Source organism: Cetorhinus maximus, chromosome 13 (assembly GCF_964194155.1).
Source record: "Cetorhinus maximus chromosome 13, sCetMax3.hap1.1, whole genome shotgun sequence".
Classification (NCBI taxonomy): Eukaryota; Metazoa; Chordata; class Chondrichthyes; order Lamniformes; family Cetorhinidae; genus Cetorhinus; species Cetorhinus maximus.
This window is the reverse complement of record NC_135891.1, coordinates 6,072,439-6,088,042: the sequence shown is the minus strand read 5'-3', so window position 1 is coordinate 6,088,042 and position 15,604 is coordinate 6,072,439. Positions and strand designations below refer to the sequence as shown.

Sequence of the window (15,604 nt, the reverse complement as noted above, 5' to 3'; positions counted from 1 at the left end):
TCAGCCTGAAATGTTAACGCTGTTTCTCTCTGCAGGTGCTGCCTGAGTTTTCCTTTCTTGTTCTTATTTCAGATTTCCAGTATCCACGGTATTTTGCTTTTTGTATATTAATTCCACTCCCTGCAGAAAATAATAACTGCAAAAGGTGCTTGGCCCTAAAGGTCTCCTCGTAGCTGATTGATGAAGCCTCTCGCCATATCCTTCAATCCCCTCTCTCTAACCCAATACGTCTTTAACTCCTTCCTGATTCAATAGTAACTCTATTCCGGTTTGTATAACTAGGCTGCCACAATGTCAGGGACATAACCATTCAAGTACTTTTATCATGGTTCTGCTGCAGGAATAGGAGAATTTGACTGTACCCAGCAATTACTTATATCTTTTTTTTTAAATTCTAGGCCGCGAACATGTCAACCAAACTTCAGACCAGTAACATCACCAACAAGAATGACCCTCGGTCCATCAACTCCAGAGTCTTCATTGGAAACCTCAACACAGCAGTGGTGAAGAAATCCGATGTTGAGACCATCTTCGGACAGTATGGAAAAGTGGTCGGCTGCTCTGTTCACAAGGGCTACGCCTTCGTCCAGTACACAAACGAGAGGACGGCACGCGTGGCGGTGGCCGGTGAGAATCGCCGTGTACTTGCCGGACAGACGCTCGGTAAGACCGTCAGCCGCTGCAGGAGGGGTTTGGCAAACCAAACGGTAATTAAAAATCAGGGCGTTTACTCCCCAGAGAATTGGCGCTAGCGCCAAATTCCTCAAACAGCTTCACTCTCCCGTCTCCCTCACAGAGACAGAAGTGTGTTACAGTCACACACGCACGCACACATACACACACACACACACACACACGCACATACATGCACACGCACGCACACACATACGCACATACATGCACACACATGCACGCACATACATGCACACGCACACACACACGCACGCACATACATGCACACACACACGCACACACATACATGCACACACACACATACACATATGCACACGCGCGCGCACACACACACACACACACAAGTAGATCTCAGCTTTGTGCAGTTGTGTAAGGCGGGTGATGTCAAGTCAGAAGCCCTTCTCTCCATTCTTATCTGCATTGGAAATATAGGGAATGGGAGGAAGAAAGCCACATAGATAAGTCACACTCCTCCACTCCTCCCTCACAGCTCAAGAAATGGTTCTAGAAGTTTCTAACTGAAGTTAATTCTCAATTTGGAATAGTCAGATTGAACTCTACCCCTCCACTGAAGGTGGGTGGAGCTCATGGTTTCACCTCTGTTTGTTAGTCTCTAAACAATATATCTCAAAAACTAATGGATGGATTTCTACGAAACTTAGCACACAAGTAGGGCATGGCTCAATGAAGCCCTGATTGGTTTTTGGTGAAGATGTGGATCTGGACCCTGGAATTTTTTGAAGGATCCCGTTAACATTGGGAGATGGGGTAAATTGACTTTTCTTTTCGAATGTTGTTGATTGTTTTAGAATGTTGTGGATTGTCTCAGCTGCTGTGGCAAAATTTGTCACAGCTGCCAAAGTGTGAGCAGAGTTTTCAGAGCAGGCTGTTGGATGTGGGTTGTCCTGAAGCCTCTTCAGTTAGAGGAAGCTCTGAATGAAATGCTTTATTTTTTGAGCTTTGTAATTTCACGCACTGTTACTCATGGAACTTGTAAGAAAAGCCAGGACATTGGCAACATGTCTATTGACAATCCCCCAGGGCACACCTGTACCCTATTCATTATGACAAGGCAACACAGCTGAAACCTGTTAATCAGGTTTGTAATGGCTGCTGGACAAATGGATTGAATATTTAATTGTCCTAATGGGTGAGGTAAAACTTTGAGGAACATGAGGCTCCAATTTTGAGTTTTCAGTCAATAAACATGATGGAGGCTCAGTTCCGATCACCCAGTTGCTGCATTCGGTCTCATTAACAGGAGCACACGTAGATCTCCTGAAGTTATATTGTGCAACATGGTCCCAGTCTGACCTATCTGAGTGAAGCAGGACCACACACTAACCTTCTACAACCAGCTGAAGAGGAGAGCCGCTAGTATGAAGACAAGGTTCAACCTGCTCAAGAAATAGTGAGCACAAGCTGGGAGTGTCAGTGCTTAAGACATCAGTGGCTGGTTCTTGTATAACTTAGTAGCTGAGTACCGTGCACTGGAATGGACCAGAACAGCCACACTTCATTTGTTGATGTCCAACTGAACGCTGCAGGGCACTAGATCACTTTCCAGTGCCCTCTTGAATGCCTTGAATGCATCGAACCGAACCTGCTGCACACTTCCTGCAGGGCAGCCCAGACCCGAATCAAGGGAGAAAAAACTTGCACTGCCTGGAAGTGTGGCAGAGGCAGGTTCGATCGAGGCATTCAAGAGGGCACTGGATGATTGTTTCTGTTCAAATAATGTGCAAGGGTTATGGGGAAAAGGCAGGAGAATGGCACTAAGTCATGATGCTCATTCAGAGAGCTGGTGCAGACACGATGGGCCGAATGGCCGCCTCCTGTGCTGTAACAATTCTGTGATCTCTCCATCCACCAGAACCTCAACAACCTCCTTCCAGTGGAGCGATTGACAGAGGTGGTGGTGAGGTAGAGCCTGGTGTCATCAGCATACATGTTACAGACAGGAGGGGGGGTTTAATTGAAACAGCTCTGATTTCTCCTCTCGCCTCCCACCCATAAACAGAAAGGTGTTTCGATTTGTTTCCCCCTTTTTAAGCAGCAGCATATTTCCCAACCCCTCACCTTTGGTCTGATCCAATTTTTATTTATAACTCCACGGCAAACTTGAGATAGGGTAAACTCAGAGGGTTAGTTTATTCACACACTCAAAATGTGAGAGGGGGGCTTGTTACAGAGCATTCATACGCTAAAAGAGGGATAAGAGAAGGAAAGAGTTACAGGCAAAGACTGCAGAGCAAAGAATTATTGTTTCACGTGAGCCCAGAGTCCAGAATCAGTGGTTCGATGGTATATTCCTTCTCAGAGGTCAGCAGGCAGAATTAATGCTAGATAATTCACTTTTTCAGTAGAGTGACTTCCACAATGAGATAGGCATGCAGAGATTAACTATTCTTGTAGGCAATGGTACAGAAGTTCCAGTAGAAACAGTGTAGTTGGAGGTCAGGTATTTGAACATGGACAGAGCCCTTGTCCTGAGCTGCTGCTTGGTAGATGGTATTGGCAGACTGAGCTTAGCAGTACAGCAAGACAGTATAACTGGTTCTCCCAGCTAGGGGGTCATAGCACATGACTCCCATCTCTCCACTTGACTTTGTTTGTCTGGGTTCCTGAGATTCTTAATGTTCCATCCATTAAGAATTTAAAAGGAAGGTTGCAGGGCTCTTTGTCCTAGCAGACTAGTAAACTCTGGGTGGCCAAGCCTAGCTTATGAAATGTAGATTGCTTTTGTATAATTCCCTTTGAATTTGGTCTCTGCTAGCCTACAGAGATTGTTAGTGCCTCTTCAGAGATAACAAGGCATAGATTCCTTTGATACTGCCAGGTTAGCTCCTATTGTTCAAAGGTCACAGCCAGACATGACTTCAGTCATTTTAAAAGGTTTGTCCAATTTTAAAATTTATCCATGATAATAAATACATATTATATATATATTTTTTTTAATATACTACACGGTCTTAGCCCCGTTACAATGTGGAAACTAACACTGTGTCTATGGATGATATCGTTGACATCCCAATGCTCTCCTAGCTGGCCTCCCACTTTGTGCCCTCTCTAAATTTGAGCTCATCTGTTGTAGGGTGTTGGTTACAGCTCCATAGATCTGAAGAAATCCTGTAGTCATATGTAGGTTAACTGTAAGTCTTTATTGACTCCTAGAACCATTCACAAATATACGTTAAAGAGTACAAGCTAGGAGCTGTCTCCATGCTTGCTGGTACGCACTGCTCTGTCCAACACTCAACAGTCTCTGTGTGCAGGTCATGTGCTCTCTCTCACATCACTGTATGAGCGGTGCTTTACCTAGTCCCACATTAACCCTCTATGTGCCAGACCCTTCTACGCCATCATCCAAAATTCTGCTGCTCTTGTCTGAATGCAGTACGTCCCATTCGCTGATTACCCCTGGGCTTACTGACTACAGTGACGCCCTCTCTGTCAATGCTCGATTTGAAAATTGTAGTAAAAGAAAAGTACCACAAATGCTGAAAATCTGAAATAAAAAGAGAACATTCTGGAAAAACTCAGCAGGTCTGGCAGCATCTGTGGAGAGCGGAACAGAGTTAATGTTTCGAGTCCAATATGACCCTTCTTCAGAATTCCTCCTCCTCCTTCTTCTTCCAAAGAAGACCTGCTGAGGTTTTCTAGCGCTCCTCTGTTTTGATTTAAAATTTTAATCCCTGTTTGCAAATCCCTCAATGGCCTCGCCCCTCCCTCCACCCCTGCAATCTTCCCAGATATCTGCACTCCTCCCATTCTGGCGTCTTGAGCATCTCTGGTTTTAATTGCTCCATCATTGGGTGGCCACGCCTTCAGCTGCCTGGGCCTCAACCTCTGGAGTTCCCTCCCGAAACCTCTCTAACTCCCTTTCTTCCTTTTTTTTCTTAAACCTGCCTCTTTAACTGACAAACCTTTAGTCAACCTATCTTTATAGCACCAAATTTTGTTTGTTGATTGATCCTCTAAAGTGCCTTGGGGTGTTAGGGTGTTTTTGCTACATAAAAACCCCTAAATAAATACAAGTTGTTGTTGGTGTGAGCATCATTGGCAAGGTCCATCCTTAGTTGCCCTGGGAAGATGGTGGCAGCAACTTGATATATGAGTGGTCATTTTGAAGGGCACTTAAGAGTCACTACATTGGTGTTTTCTTTTATTCATTCATGGGATGTGGCTTCGCTGGCTGGGCCAGCATTTATTGCCCAACCCTAGTTGCCCTTGAGAAGGTGGTGGTGAGCTGCCTTCTTGAACCGCTGCAGTCCCTGTGGTGTAGGTACACCCACAGTGCTGTTAGGAAGGGAGTTGAACTGGGGTTATGTATAGTCTAGACTAGATAAGGAAAATCAGTTTCCTTCTCTATAGGTTATTAATAAACCCATTTTTTTTAACAACAGTCCAATAAAAGTCACTTTTGCTGATACCAGCTTATTATTACTTTCCAGCGATCGAATTTTCATGGTGGTTATAAACTCAATGTCTCTGCACGATTTGTCACATGATCACTACACCAGCATAAGCCTTTTAGACCCCTATCTCAAACAACCATGAGGCATCTTGGTCACATGATCACTACACCTTTTAGACCCTTATCTCAAACAATTATGAGGCATCTTGGTCACATGAGCTCCGCTACTGGGGGTCCCTTTAAATGTCAGCCTTATGAATGTCCATGTGTGCTAATGAAGGACAATCATCAACTTCTGTTACTGAATTAGAGGGCCATCGAGTTTTAATGGCTGATACTGATTCAACCAATTCATCCATTGTTGCTGAATCGGACAATTTGGAAAGATTATAGATCATCCCCTTGATCTGTGCCGGGTGAACTGGGAAAGGGAGAGGAAAGCTTGAGTTCATTCACAGCTCAATCACGTCTTAAAAAAAGGAAGTTGCATTATTATAGCGCCTTTCACATCTTTAGGAGAATCGCAGCTATTGGCAGCCAATAAATCACCTTTGACCCACAGTCACTATGGTTATGTAGGTGAGGCTGACAGCGGATTGGTGGTTGACCACTAAAGCTTGCAGTTGAATCGAGCTCCCACACAAAGGGCAGTCACCAGGAGCTACCAACATCCAGGCAAAGCAGGTACCCCTTCTTCAGGAAATAATGGGTTTTGAAAAAAAAAACAGGGACATTGGAGCAAGGGGAGGCAAGCTGAGTATGAGCCCAAGGAAAGAGCTGATTAAGGTTTGGATTGATTTTTATTCGTTTCTTTCTCAATCCTCTCACAGATATTAACATGGCCGGTGAACCCAAGCCCAACAGACCCAAGGGATTGAAGAGGCCGAGTTCTGCTCTGTACAGGTACGCTCCACCAATTGCAAATGGGTTTTTTTTTTTAAAACTCCACTAGTTTCATGTTCTCATTTGCAATTTTTCAAATTGGAGAGGATGATAACTCCTGGTATTCACAGCACAGAAACAGGCCATTCGGCCTGACTGGTCTATGTCACGCGAGCCTCCTCCCATCCAACTTACTTTAACCCCATTAACATATCCTTCTATTTCTTTCTACATTCATCCTTATGTTTATCTAGCTTCTATTAAATGTTTCCATACTCTTCACCTCAATAGCTCCCTGTGGCAGTGAGTTCCACATTCTTACCACTCTCTGGGTAAAGAACTCCCTCCTGAATTCCTGACTAGATTCATTAGTGCCTCTTTTACGTTTATGGCCTCTAGTTCTGGTCCCCTCCCACCACCCCCAACAAGTGGAAACAAATTCTTTATGTTTACCCTGTCAAACCCCTTCATAATTTTCAAGACCCCAATCAGGTCACCCCCTCAGTTGTCCCTTTTCTGGCTTGTTTGTCATTTACCTCTCTAGCGGTTGACGATAGGCTGACATTGGCGCTGCCCACAGAGCTACCCACCAATTCACCCTTGTTTCAGAGGGTAGGAGATTGCAACCGGGGGTGGGGGTGGGGGGTGGGGAAGGACAGATCCGAATGGTCTAATCTCTCCGGCACAAGAAACCTGGAGACTCCCTCCCATGACACTCCTCCCACCCCCATTGCAGTGGGTGGGGAAAGGATGGAGCATTGGAACATGGAGATGTGGAATGAGATGAAATATTGAAGCATGGCAAGTTGCGGGAGGTGAGGTTTTGGGATACAGGTAGCTGGGAAAAGGTGAGACATTGGGATTCACTCAGCCCTGTCTACAGTGTTGATAAGCCATTGATCACGTGTTTAAGTCAAGTCCACATGATGTGAAATATTCCTGTTTAACCTTTGCTAAAACCCAGATCATTTACATCCTCATTTCCAATAAACATCATTAATCTTTTTTCTCTTTCCTATCCCCAAGCTCCAGCTACGAGTTTGATTACGATTACTTCAGGGATGATTTCTATGAGAGGTAAGGGCTGTGATTTGTTTCGCTTCTCCTGTGGTTTGGGTCTGAGGTTAGATTATGAAACACATCTGCCTTTCCTCATAATTCACGAGGAGTCACAAACTTTGAATTCCTGGTTAAAGGGTTTTGAGTGGGATTTGATTATGTTGAACAGAAGAGGAATTCGTCCTCCATCTTTAATCTCCACAGGGTTAAACCATCAGTAATATTAAAAATTTTACATCTGCTGGCTCCTTTCCAACAACTTGTATAAATTTCCTGTTCCACATTTATAATGGAAACTGCTAATGTAAACACAATTATATTCTCTCCATGCCACAACCACGATTAAAATCCAGTCCAGACTGATGACATGAAAGTTTCATGTATAATACCATAAGGAATTAATTTATACGCTCTCGCTCGTGTCATAGACACACGGCAAGAACCTATTCCTAACTCATCAGTCATTGGCACAATTTGACGATCCTATCCTAGGGTGGTAGGTGTGGGAAAGGGGAAACAGTTACACTGATGAAGTCGGGGTGTTCTCCTACAATCCCTGCTCCTTCACCCTTTACAACCAACCTAATCATAGGCTCTACCCAACTGTAATCTCCTGCAGCACAGTTCTTGGTAAATGTTCCCTGATTTCCCCAAAGATAATCCAATAAATTTTCTCAAATATTCACCTTATTATCAATATGTAATGTCCCTTAGGAAGGGAAACTTGTTGCCTTTACCTCATATGTGAGTCCAGCACAGTCAACTCTTTACAGAATCTTTACAGTGCAGAAGGAGGCCATTTGGCCCATCAAGTCTGCACTGGTTCTCTGAAAGAGCATTCTACCTAGTCCCACTCCCCTGCCTTATCCACGTAACTTTGCACATTCTCTCTTTTCAGGTAACAATCCAATTCCCTTTTGAATACCTCGATCGAACCTGCCTCCACCACCCTTTCGGGAAGTCTGCTCCAGACTCCAACCACCCTCTGGGTGAAAAAAAATTTCCTCACGTCACATTTACTCCTATTGCCAATTATTTTGAATCTGTGCCCTCTGGTTCTTGATGTTCTCTTGAGTGGGAACAGTTTCTCACTATTTACCCTGTCCGTACCCCTCAGGATCTTAAATTCCTCTATTAAGTCTCCTCTCAGCCTTCTTTTCTCCAGGGAAAAGAGTCCCAACCTCTCCAATCTATCCTCATAGCTACAGTTCTTCATCCTGGGAATCATTCTTGTGAACCTCTTTTGTACTCCCTCCAATGTCTTCATATCCTTCCTCAAGTATGGCGCCCAGAACTAGATGCAGTACTCCAGATGAGGCCTAACCTAGTGTCTTACACAAGTCCAACAAGACCTCTTTACTCTCGTACTCAATGTCCCTATTAATAAAGCCTAAGATACTATATGCTTTATTAACTGGTCTCTCAACATGCCCTGCCATCTTCAATGACTTATGTACATATACACTGAGGTCCCTCTGTTCCTGCACCTCCTTTAGCATTTCTCCCTTTATTTATACTGTCTCTCCACACTCTTCCTGCCAAAATGAATCACTTCACACTTCTCTATATTGAACTTTGTCTTCCACTTGTCCGTCAAACCCACCAACATGTCTATGTCCTTTTGAAGTTCAAGACTATCCAACTGCCCTCCAAAATGGTTCAGCAAGTCACTAAGTTGTGTCAGCCCACAACTAATGGTTCAAGGATACAGCTTGCACCACCTTCCCAAGGGCAACTTGGGATGGGTAATAAATGTCAGCCTTGCCAGCGACCCTCATATCCCGAAAAATCAATGTTCTCCTCTTCAACTTTGGTCTGCGATTCCCCCACAACAAATGCTCCCGTCAACCAGCCCAACTAAATAGGATTCACCACATCCTGTTTGATAAACCCAACGCCTGCCTAAAACCTGTAATCCCATCTCCAGCTCACTTTGCGAGGACTTGACCTCGATGTTTTCACCAGGAGCTGATCCGATATAACTTAGTGCCAGTTAGTACCAGTTTAGTAACTTAGAGAATTTGTTTAACTGCTGTCGTCTCCTCTTATCATGTTCTATTTATGAATAAAATGAGGCATTTTAGGGGGTTGATTCCGACGTGGAGATCTCTCACTTGGATCACAAAATTCCAAGATTGGTAGCTGGCCCTGTTGTTCAGTTGGAGGTTATTCATTCCCCTGCTGTTTTCCCTCCCTTCTCCTTTCTGTCAAATGTTCTTAAGGTTTGGTTCAGATCCACCATGATGATAGATATCTAGTTGAAAGTCGAACCAATTGACCTCACTAGACCAGACATCGAGATAATCATTGTCAGGATTTTGCGAAAGTGAACATGAAGGCCGGAATTTTCTGGGCCCTCCCGCCTGCAGGACCTTCCGGGCCCGTCAAAGTCGATGGAACTTTGAATGGCTCGAGGCATTTTATGGCCCCGCCCCCGCCACGATGGTCCAGAAAATTCCGCCCAAAATCTTCAGGCACAACATAAAAGGCCTCATGACAGGCCCTGCGGGACTCGTGGGTTTGTATCTGTTTCCCTACATGACATTCATACATTTTCTCTCACTTTCATTTGTTTCCCTCTTTTTTTTTTGTTAATCTTGTTCTTCCTGGTGAAGGCCTATGGTTTTGAGTCCTACAATCTCAGGAAAGATCTCACTTTGATCCCTCGCCTGCTCGGTGTTAGCTGAGAGCCAGGTGGACAGATTGTCCCAGGAGTTTAGGGAGGGACACTGTTCTAACTGAATGATGGAACAGGCCCAAGAGGACGATTAAAGGATCTGATAGGGTAGCTAGAGAGAAACTGTTTTCTGGTGGGCGGCATCCAGAACAAGGGGGCAGAATCTTAAAGTTAGAGCCAGACAATACCGAAGTGAAATGATGAAGGGTAGTAGAAATGGCGAACCCCCTGTGCAAAAGGCTGCGATTACTGGGGGGCAATTGGTGCTGTCAAGACTGAGGTAATAGATGTGGAACAAAGATGGGAAAATGGAGTTGAGATACAGATCAAACATTAACTAATTGAGTTAATAATTGAGTCCACCCAGCAGGACAAGGACAGCAGATAGATGGGAACACCACCACCTCCAAGTTCCCCTCCAAGTCACTCACCATCCTGACTTGGAAATATATCGGCCGTTCCTTCACTGTCGCTGGGTCAAAATCCTGGAATTCTCTCCCTAACAGCACTATGGGTGTACCTACACCACATGGACCGCAGTGGTTCAAGAAGGCAGCTCACCACCACCTTCTCAAGGGTAATTAGGGATGGGCAAAAAATACATTTTTAAAAATGGTACAATGGGCTTGAGGGGCTGAATGGCCTCCTCTTATGTTCATAAAGGGCAATAGATGGGAAAGGCCATTTTAAATGGAGCATTATTTTGGGTAGGTTTTGGGCAGGGTTATTGACCCTGCCTATTGGCTCTAGTGAGATGATTGAACTATTTGCTTGGTGACCTAACAGCACTCAATGTGAGCAAGAAACTTCCACTTTAAAGTTCTCCTCATCCCCCTTCTTTTACCAATGATCATAAATCTTTGTCCTCAGTTTAATGACCTCCTACCACTGGGAACAGTTTCTCCTTCTTTACTCTTTCCGAACCTCTTCATAAATTTGAACAACTCAATTAAATCTCCCCTTAACCTTCTGTGCTCTAAGGTGAACAGCTCCTGCCTTTCCAGTCTCTCTATGTAACTGAAGTCATCATTCCAGTAAATGTCATCCTTTCCAGGACTTCCTACAGTGTGGGCCCAGAATTCAACACAGTGCTCCAGCTGAGGCCTAACCACTTTATAAAGGCCTGGCATTTCTCCCTAGCCTTTTTTAACTCTATGCATCTATTTATAAAGTCCAGAGTCCTGTATGTTTTTTTTATATATATATATAAGCCTTGAAAACTTGTCCAGCCACCTTCAAACATTTTGTGTCCTTGAATTTCCAGGACACACTGTTTCTGCACCCCCATTTCAAATTATACCATTTAATTCATATTGCCTTTCCTTATTCTTCCTACCAAAATAAATCACTTCACATTTCCCTGCCTTAAATTTCATTTGCCGTGTCTTCCCACCAGCCTCTCTATTTCCACTTGAGGTCTGTTGCCATCCTTACTCTCTACCACATTTACAGATTTATTTTGTCATTTTCTAAACACCATGGAATTTGGGTTTTGACATTGTGCCAGGCGGCGCTTGCTGTGGTATCTGATCTAATTCTGTCTTCTCCAGGATGCACGAGTATTCAAGTCGGCCATCGCTGATTCCCAGGGCTATTCCAGTGAAACGCCCACGGGTGATTGTACCTGTGCTACGCAGAGGGAAGTCTGGGATCCCCCTGAAATTAATGGCGCGCTCCACAGCCGTGACAAAAAGTGCTGCAAAATTAAAACGTGAGTTAAATCACAGCACAGAAACAAGCCATTCGGCCCAACAAGCCAATACTAGTCCACATGAGCCTCCTCCCACTCTTCCTCATTCATTTCAACCCATCAACATATCCATCCATTCCTTTCTCCCCAGCTTCCCCTTAAAGGGATCACCTTAAATACTCCGTGTGATAAACAGGTCCACATTCTTTTCACTCCCTACAATAAGTTGGGAAGGGCAGTGAAGAGGAAAATAAGGCTGGTTAAGAGAAAATATGAAAATAGAATGGCAGTTAACGTAAAAGGGAACCCAAAATCTTCTCCCGGCATATAAATAGCAAGCAGGTAGAAAGGTGGGTCCTATTAGGGACTACAGGGCAAGGCTCAAATACTTAATGAGTTCTTTGTATCGATGCTTACTAAGGAAGAGGATGCTGACAAAACAGCTGTAGAAGCGGAAATGGTAGAGGTAATGGATGGGATGAAAATTGATAGGCAGGATGTACTGGAAAGGTTGGCTATGCTTAGAGTGGATAAGTCACCAGGTCCAGTTGGTTTGCATCCCAGGTTACTTAAAAGTGGTTGTGGAGATAGTGGAAAGGCTTGCCATAATTTTCCAATCTTCCCTGGGGGAGATGCGAGAGAATTTGAGAATAGCAAACGTGACACTCTTATTCAAGAAATAGTGTATGGACATTCCTAGTAACTACAGGCCGGTCAGTTTAACATCAGCAGGGGTAAGGTTTTAGAAACAATAATCAGGGGAAAAAAATCAGCTGGCACTTGGAGAGATTTGGGTTACTAAAGAGAGTGTGCACAGATTTGTAAAAGGCAGATTATACTTGATTAATCTAATTGAATTTTTTTGATGAAATAACAGAGAAGGTTGATGAAGGAAAAGTCATCGAGTCATAGAGGTCTACAGCACCGAAAAAGGCCCTTCGGCCCATCAAGTCTGCACTGGTCAAACAAGTACCTAACTATTCTAATCCCATTTTCCAGCACTAGGCCCATAGCCTTGTATGCCATGGCATCGCAACTGCACATCCAAATATTTCTTAAATGTTATGAGGGTTTCTGCCTCTACCACCCTTTCAGGCAGTGAGTTCCAGATTCTCACCGCCCTCTGGGTGAAAAAATTCTTCCTCATATTCCCCCTAAGCCTCCTGCCCCTTACCTTAAATCTATGCCCCCTGGTTATTGATCTCTTTACCAAGAGGAAAAGTTCCTTCCTGTCTACCCCATCTATGCCCCTCATAATATCATACACCTCAATCATGTCCCAACCTCAATCTCCTCTACTCCAGGGAAAATAATCCCAGTCTATCCAATCTCTCCTCATAACTAAAACTCTCCAGTCCAGGCAACATCCTGGTAAGTCTCCTCTGCACTCTCTCTACTGCAATCACATCCTTCCTATAATGTGGATTCCAGAACTGCACGCAATACTCTAGCTGTGGCCTAACCAGTGTTTTATACACTTCCAGCATAACCTTCCTGCTCTTATATTCTATGCCTCGGCTAATAAAGGCAAGTATCCCATATGCCTTCTTAACCACCTCATCTACCTGTGCCGCTACTTTAAGGGACCAGTGGACATGCACACCAAGGTCCCTCTGATCCTCGGTACTTCCCAGGGTCCTACCAGTCATCGTGTATTCCGTGCCTTGTTTGTCCTGCCCAAGTGCATCACCTCACACTTATCTGGATTAAATTCCATTTGCCACTGATCAGCCCATCTGACCAGCCCGTCTATATCCTCCTGTAATCTAAGGCTATCCTCCTCACTATTTACCACCTCACCAATTTTTGTGTCATCCGCGAACTTACCGATCAACCCTCCTACATTCAAATCTAAATCATTTATATACACCACAAACAGCAAGGGACCCAACACCAATCCCTGTGGAACTCCACTGGACACAGGCATTCAGTCACAAAAACACCCATTGACCATCACCCTCTGCTTCCTGCCACTCAGCCAAATCTGGATCCAATTTGCCAAATTGCCTTGGATCCCATGGGCTCTTACCTTCGTTATCAGTCTCTCATGTGGGACCTTATCAAAAGCTTTGCTGAAGTCCAAGTAGACTACGTCAAATGCATTGCCCTCATCTACACACCTGGTCACCTCTTCGAAAAATTCAATCAAATTGGTCAGACATGACCTCCCCTTAACAAAACCATGCTGACTGTCCTTGATTAATCCCTGCCTCTCCAAGTGTAGATTAATTCTGTCCTTCAGAATTGCTTCCAATAGTTTCCCCACCACTGAGGTTAGACTGACTGGCCTGTAGTTCCCTGGTTTATCCCTTCCTCCCTTCTTGAATAACAGTACCACATTGGCTGTCCTCCAGTATTCTGGCACCTCTCCTGTGGCCAGAGAGGTATTGAAAACTATTGCCAGTGCCCCTGCTATCCCCTCCCTTGCCTCACTCAACAGCCTGGGATACATTTCATCCGGGCCTGGAGATTTATCTACTTTTAAGCCTACCAGACAACTTAGAACCTCCTCCCTTTCTATTTAATTTCTTAAATTATATCACAGTCCTTCTGCCTGATTTCCATACCCACATCGTCCCTCTCACTTGTGAACACCGACACTAAGTATTCATTTAGAACCCTACCTACGCCTTCTGGCTCCACACACAAATTATCACTATGGTCCTTAATGGACCCTACTCTTTCCCTAGTTATCCTCTTACTCTTAATGTACTTGTAAAATAACTTTGGATTTTCCTTTATTTTACCTGTCAATGCTTTTTCATGCCCCCTTTTTGCTCTCCTAATTTCCTTTTTAAGTTCCCCCCTAAACATTCTATACTCCGCTAGAGCTTCCGCTGTTTTGAGCCCTTGGTATCTGCCATAAGCCTCCCTTTTTCTCTTTATCCAATCCAAAGCAAAGAGAAGGTTTCTTACGTTACCACAGGATTTTCCTCTTTAGATAGGGGAAGAAGGTTCAAAGATTGTATTGAGTCAGGTTTAACTGGAGACTTTATTTGACTGCCATTGGCCACTGACTGTGCCAGACAGGCCTTCTCTTTAATTGTGCAAGCATCTGAGTGAGATTGGATGATGATTCTATCGATGTGGAATAAGTAAAGGAAATGCAATCACTTCAGCAACAGAACAGAGGAATAAGCAAACTGGGGTTCTCTGCTTGTCTGAGTAGATTAAACTCCCTGCCTCTTCCTTCAATTATTTATCAACAGGTTGCATCTCTCTCCCAGTTTGGATTGTATCTTCTGCTACCTTGTTATTTAGAACCATAGAACCATAGAAAAGTTACAGCACAGAAGGAAGCCATTCAGCCCATCTTGTCCATGCCAGCCCGAGGACACCCAGGTGCCCTTTCTAATCCCACCTTCCTGCACCCGACCCATAGCCCTGCAGCTTACAGCACTTAAGGTGCAGATCCAGGTACTTTTTAAAAGAGTTTAGAGTTTCTGCCTCTACCACCAACTTGGGCAGTGAATTCCAGACACCCACTACCCTCTGCGTAAAAAAGTTCTTCCTCATGTCCCCCCTACACCTTCTGCCACTTATCTTGAATCTATGTCCCCTGGTTCTAGAATTCTCCACCAAGGGAAACAATTTTATCCTGTCCACTCTATCTATTCCCCTCATAATTTTGTACACCTCAATCAAGTCACCTCTCAGCCTTCTTTGTTCTAAGGAAAATAACCCCAACCTATCCAATCTCTCCTCGTAGGTACACTTTTCTAACCCTGGCAACATTCTTGTAAACCTCCTCCGCACTCTCTCCAGAGCTATTACGTCCTTCCTGTAATGTGGTGACCAGAACTGCACACAATACTCCAGTTGTGGCCTCACCAGTGTTTTATACAATTCCAACATTATATCCTTACTTTTATATTCTAAAGCTCTGCCAATGAAGGAGAGCATTCCATATGCCTTCTTTACAAACTTGTCTACTTGAACTGCTACCTTCAGGGACCTGTGTACTTGTACACCAAGATCTCTCACTTCACCTACCCTTCTTAGTATATTCGCATTATTTGTGCAATCCCTGTAACTATCTGACCTCCCTAAATGTATGACCTCACACTTCTCTATGTCAAAATCCATCTGCCACTTTACCGCCCACTCCACCAACCCATCTATATTGTTTTGGAGATTATGGCTATCCTCTACACTATCCACTACTCGGCTAATCTTTGTGTCATCT

General features: G+C 44.2%; 1 protein-coding gene across 1 annotated transcript in view; it reads left to right on the top strand.

The window, feature by feature from the left end:
• The first annotated feature begins 400 nt into the window (after positions 1–400).
• Positions 401–15,604, top strand: part of raly (RALY heterogeneous nuclear ribonucleoprotein) — a 45,472-nt gene continuing 30,268 nt past the window's right edge. Inside the window, exons 1-4 of the mRNA XM_078554853.1 lie at positions 401–663; positions 5,941–6,013; positions 7,019–7,069; positions 11,279–11,439. Coding sequence (XP_078410979.1) covers positions 408–663; positions 5,941–6,013; positions 7,019–7,069; positions 11,279–11,439 — 541 coding nt within the window. The 5' untranslated portion in view covers positions 401–407. The remainder of the gene's footprint in view (positions 664–5,940; positions 6,014–7,018; positions 7,070–11,278; positions 11,440–15,604) is intronic.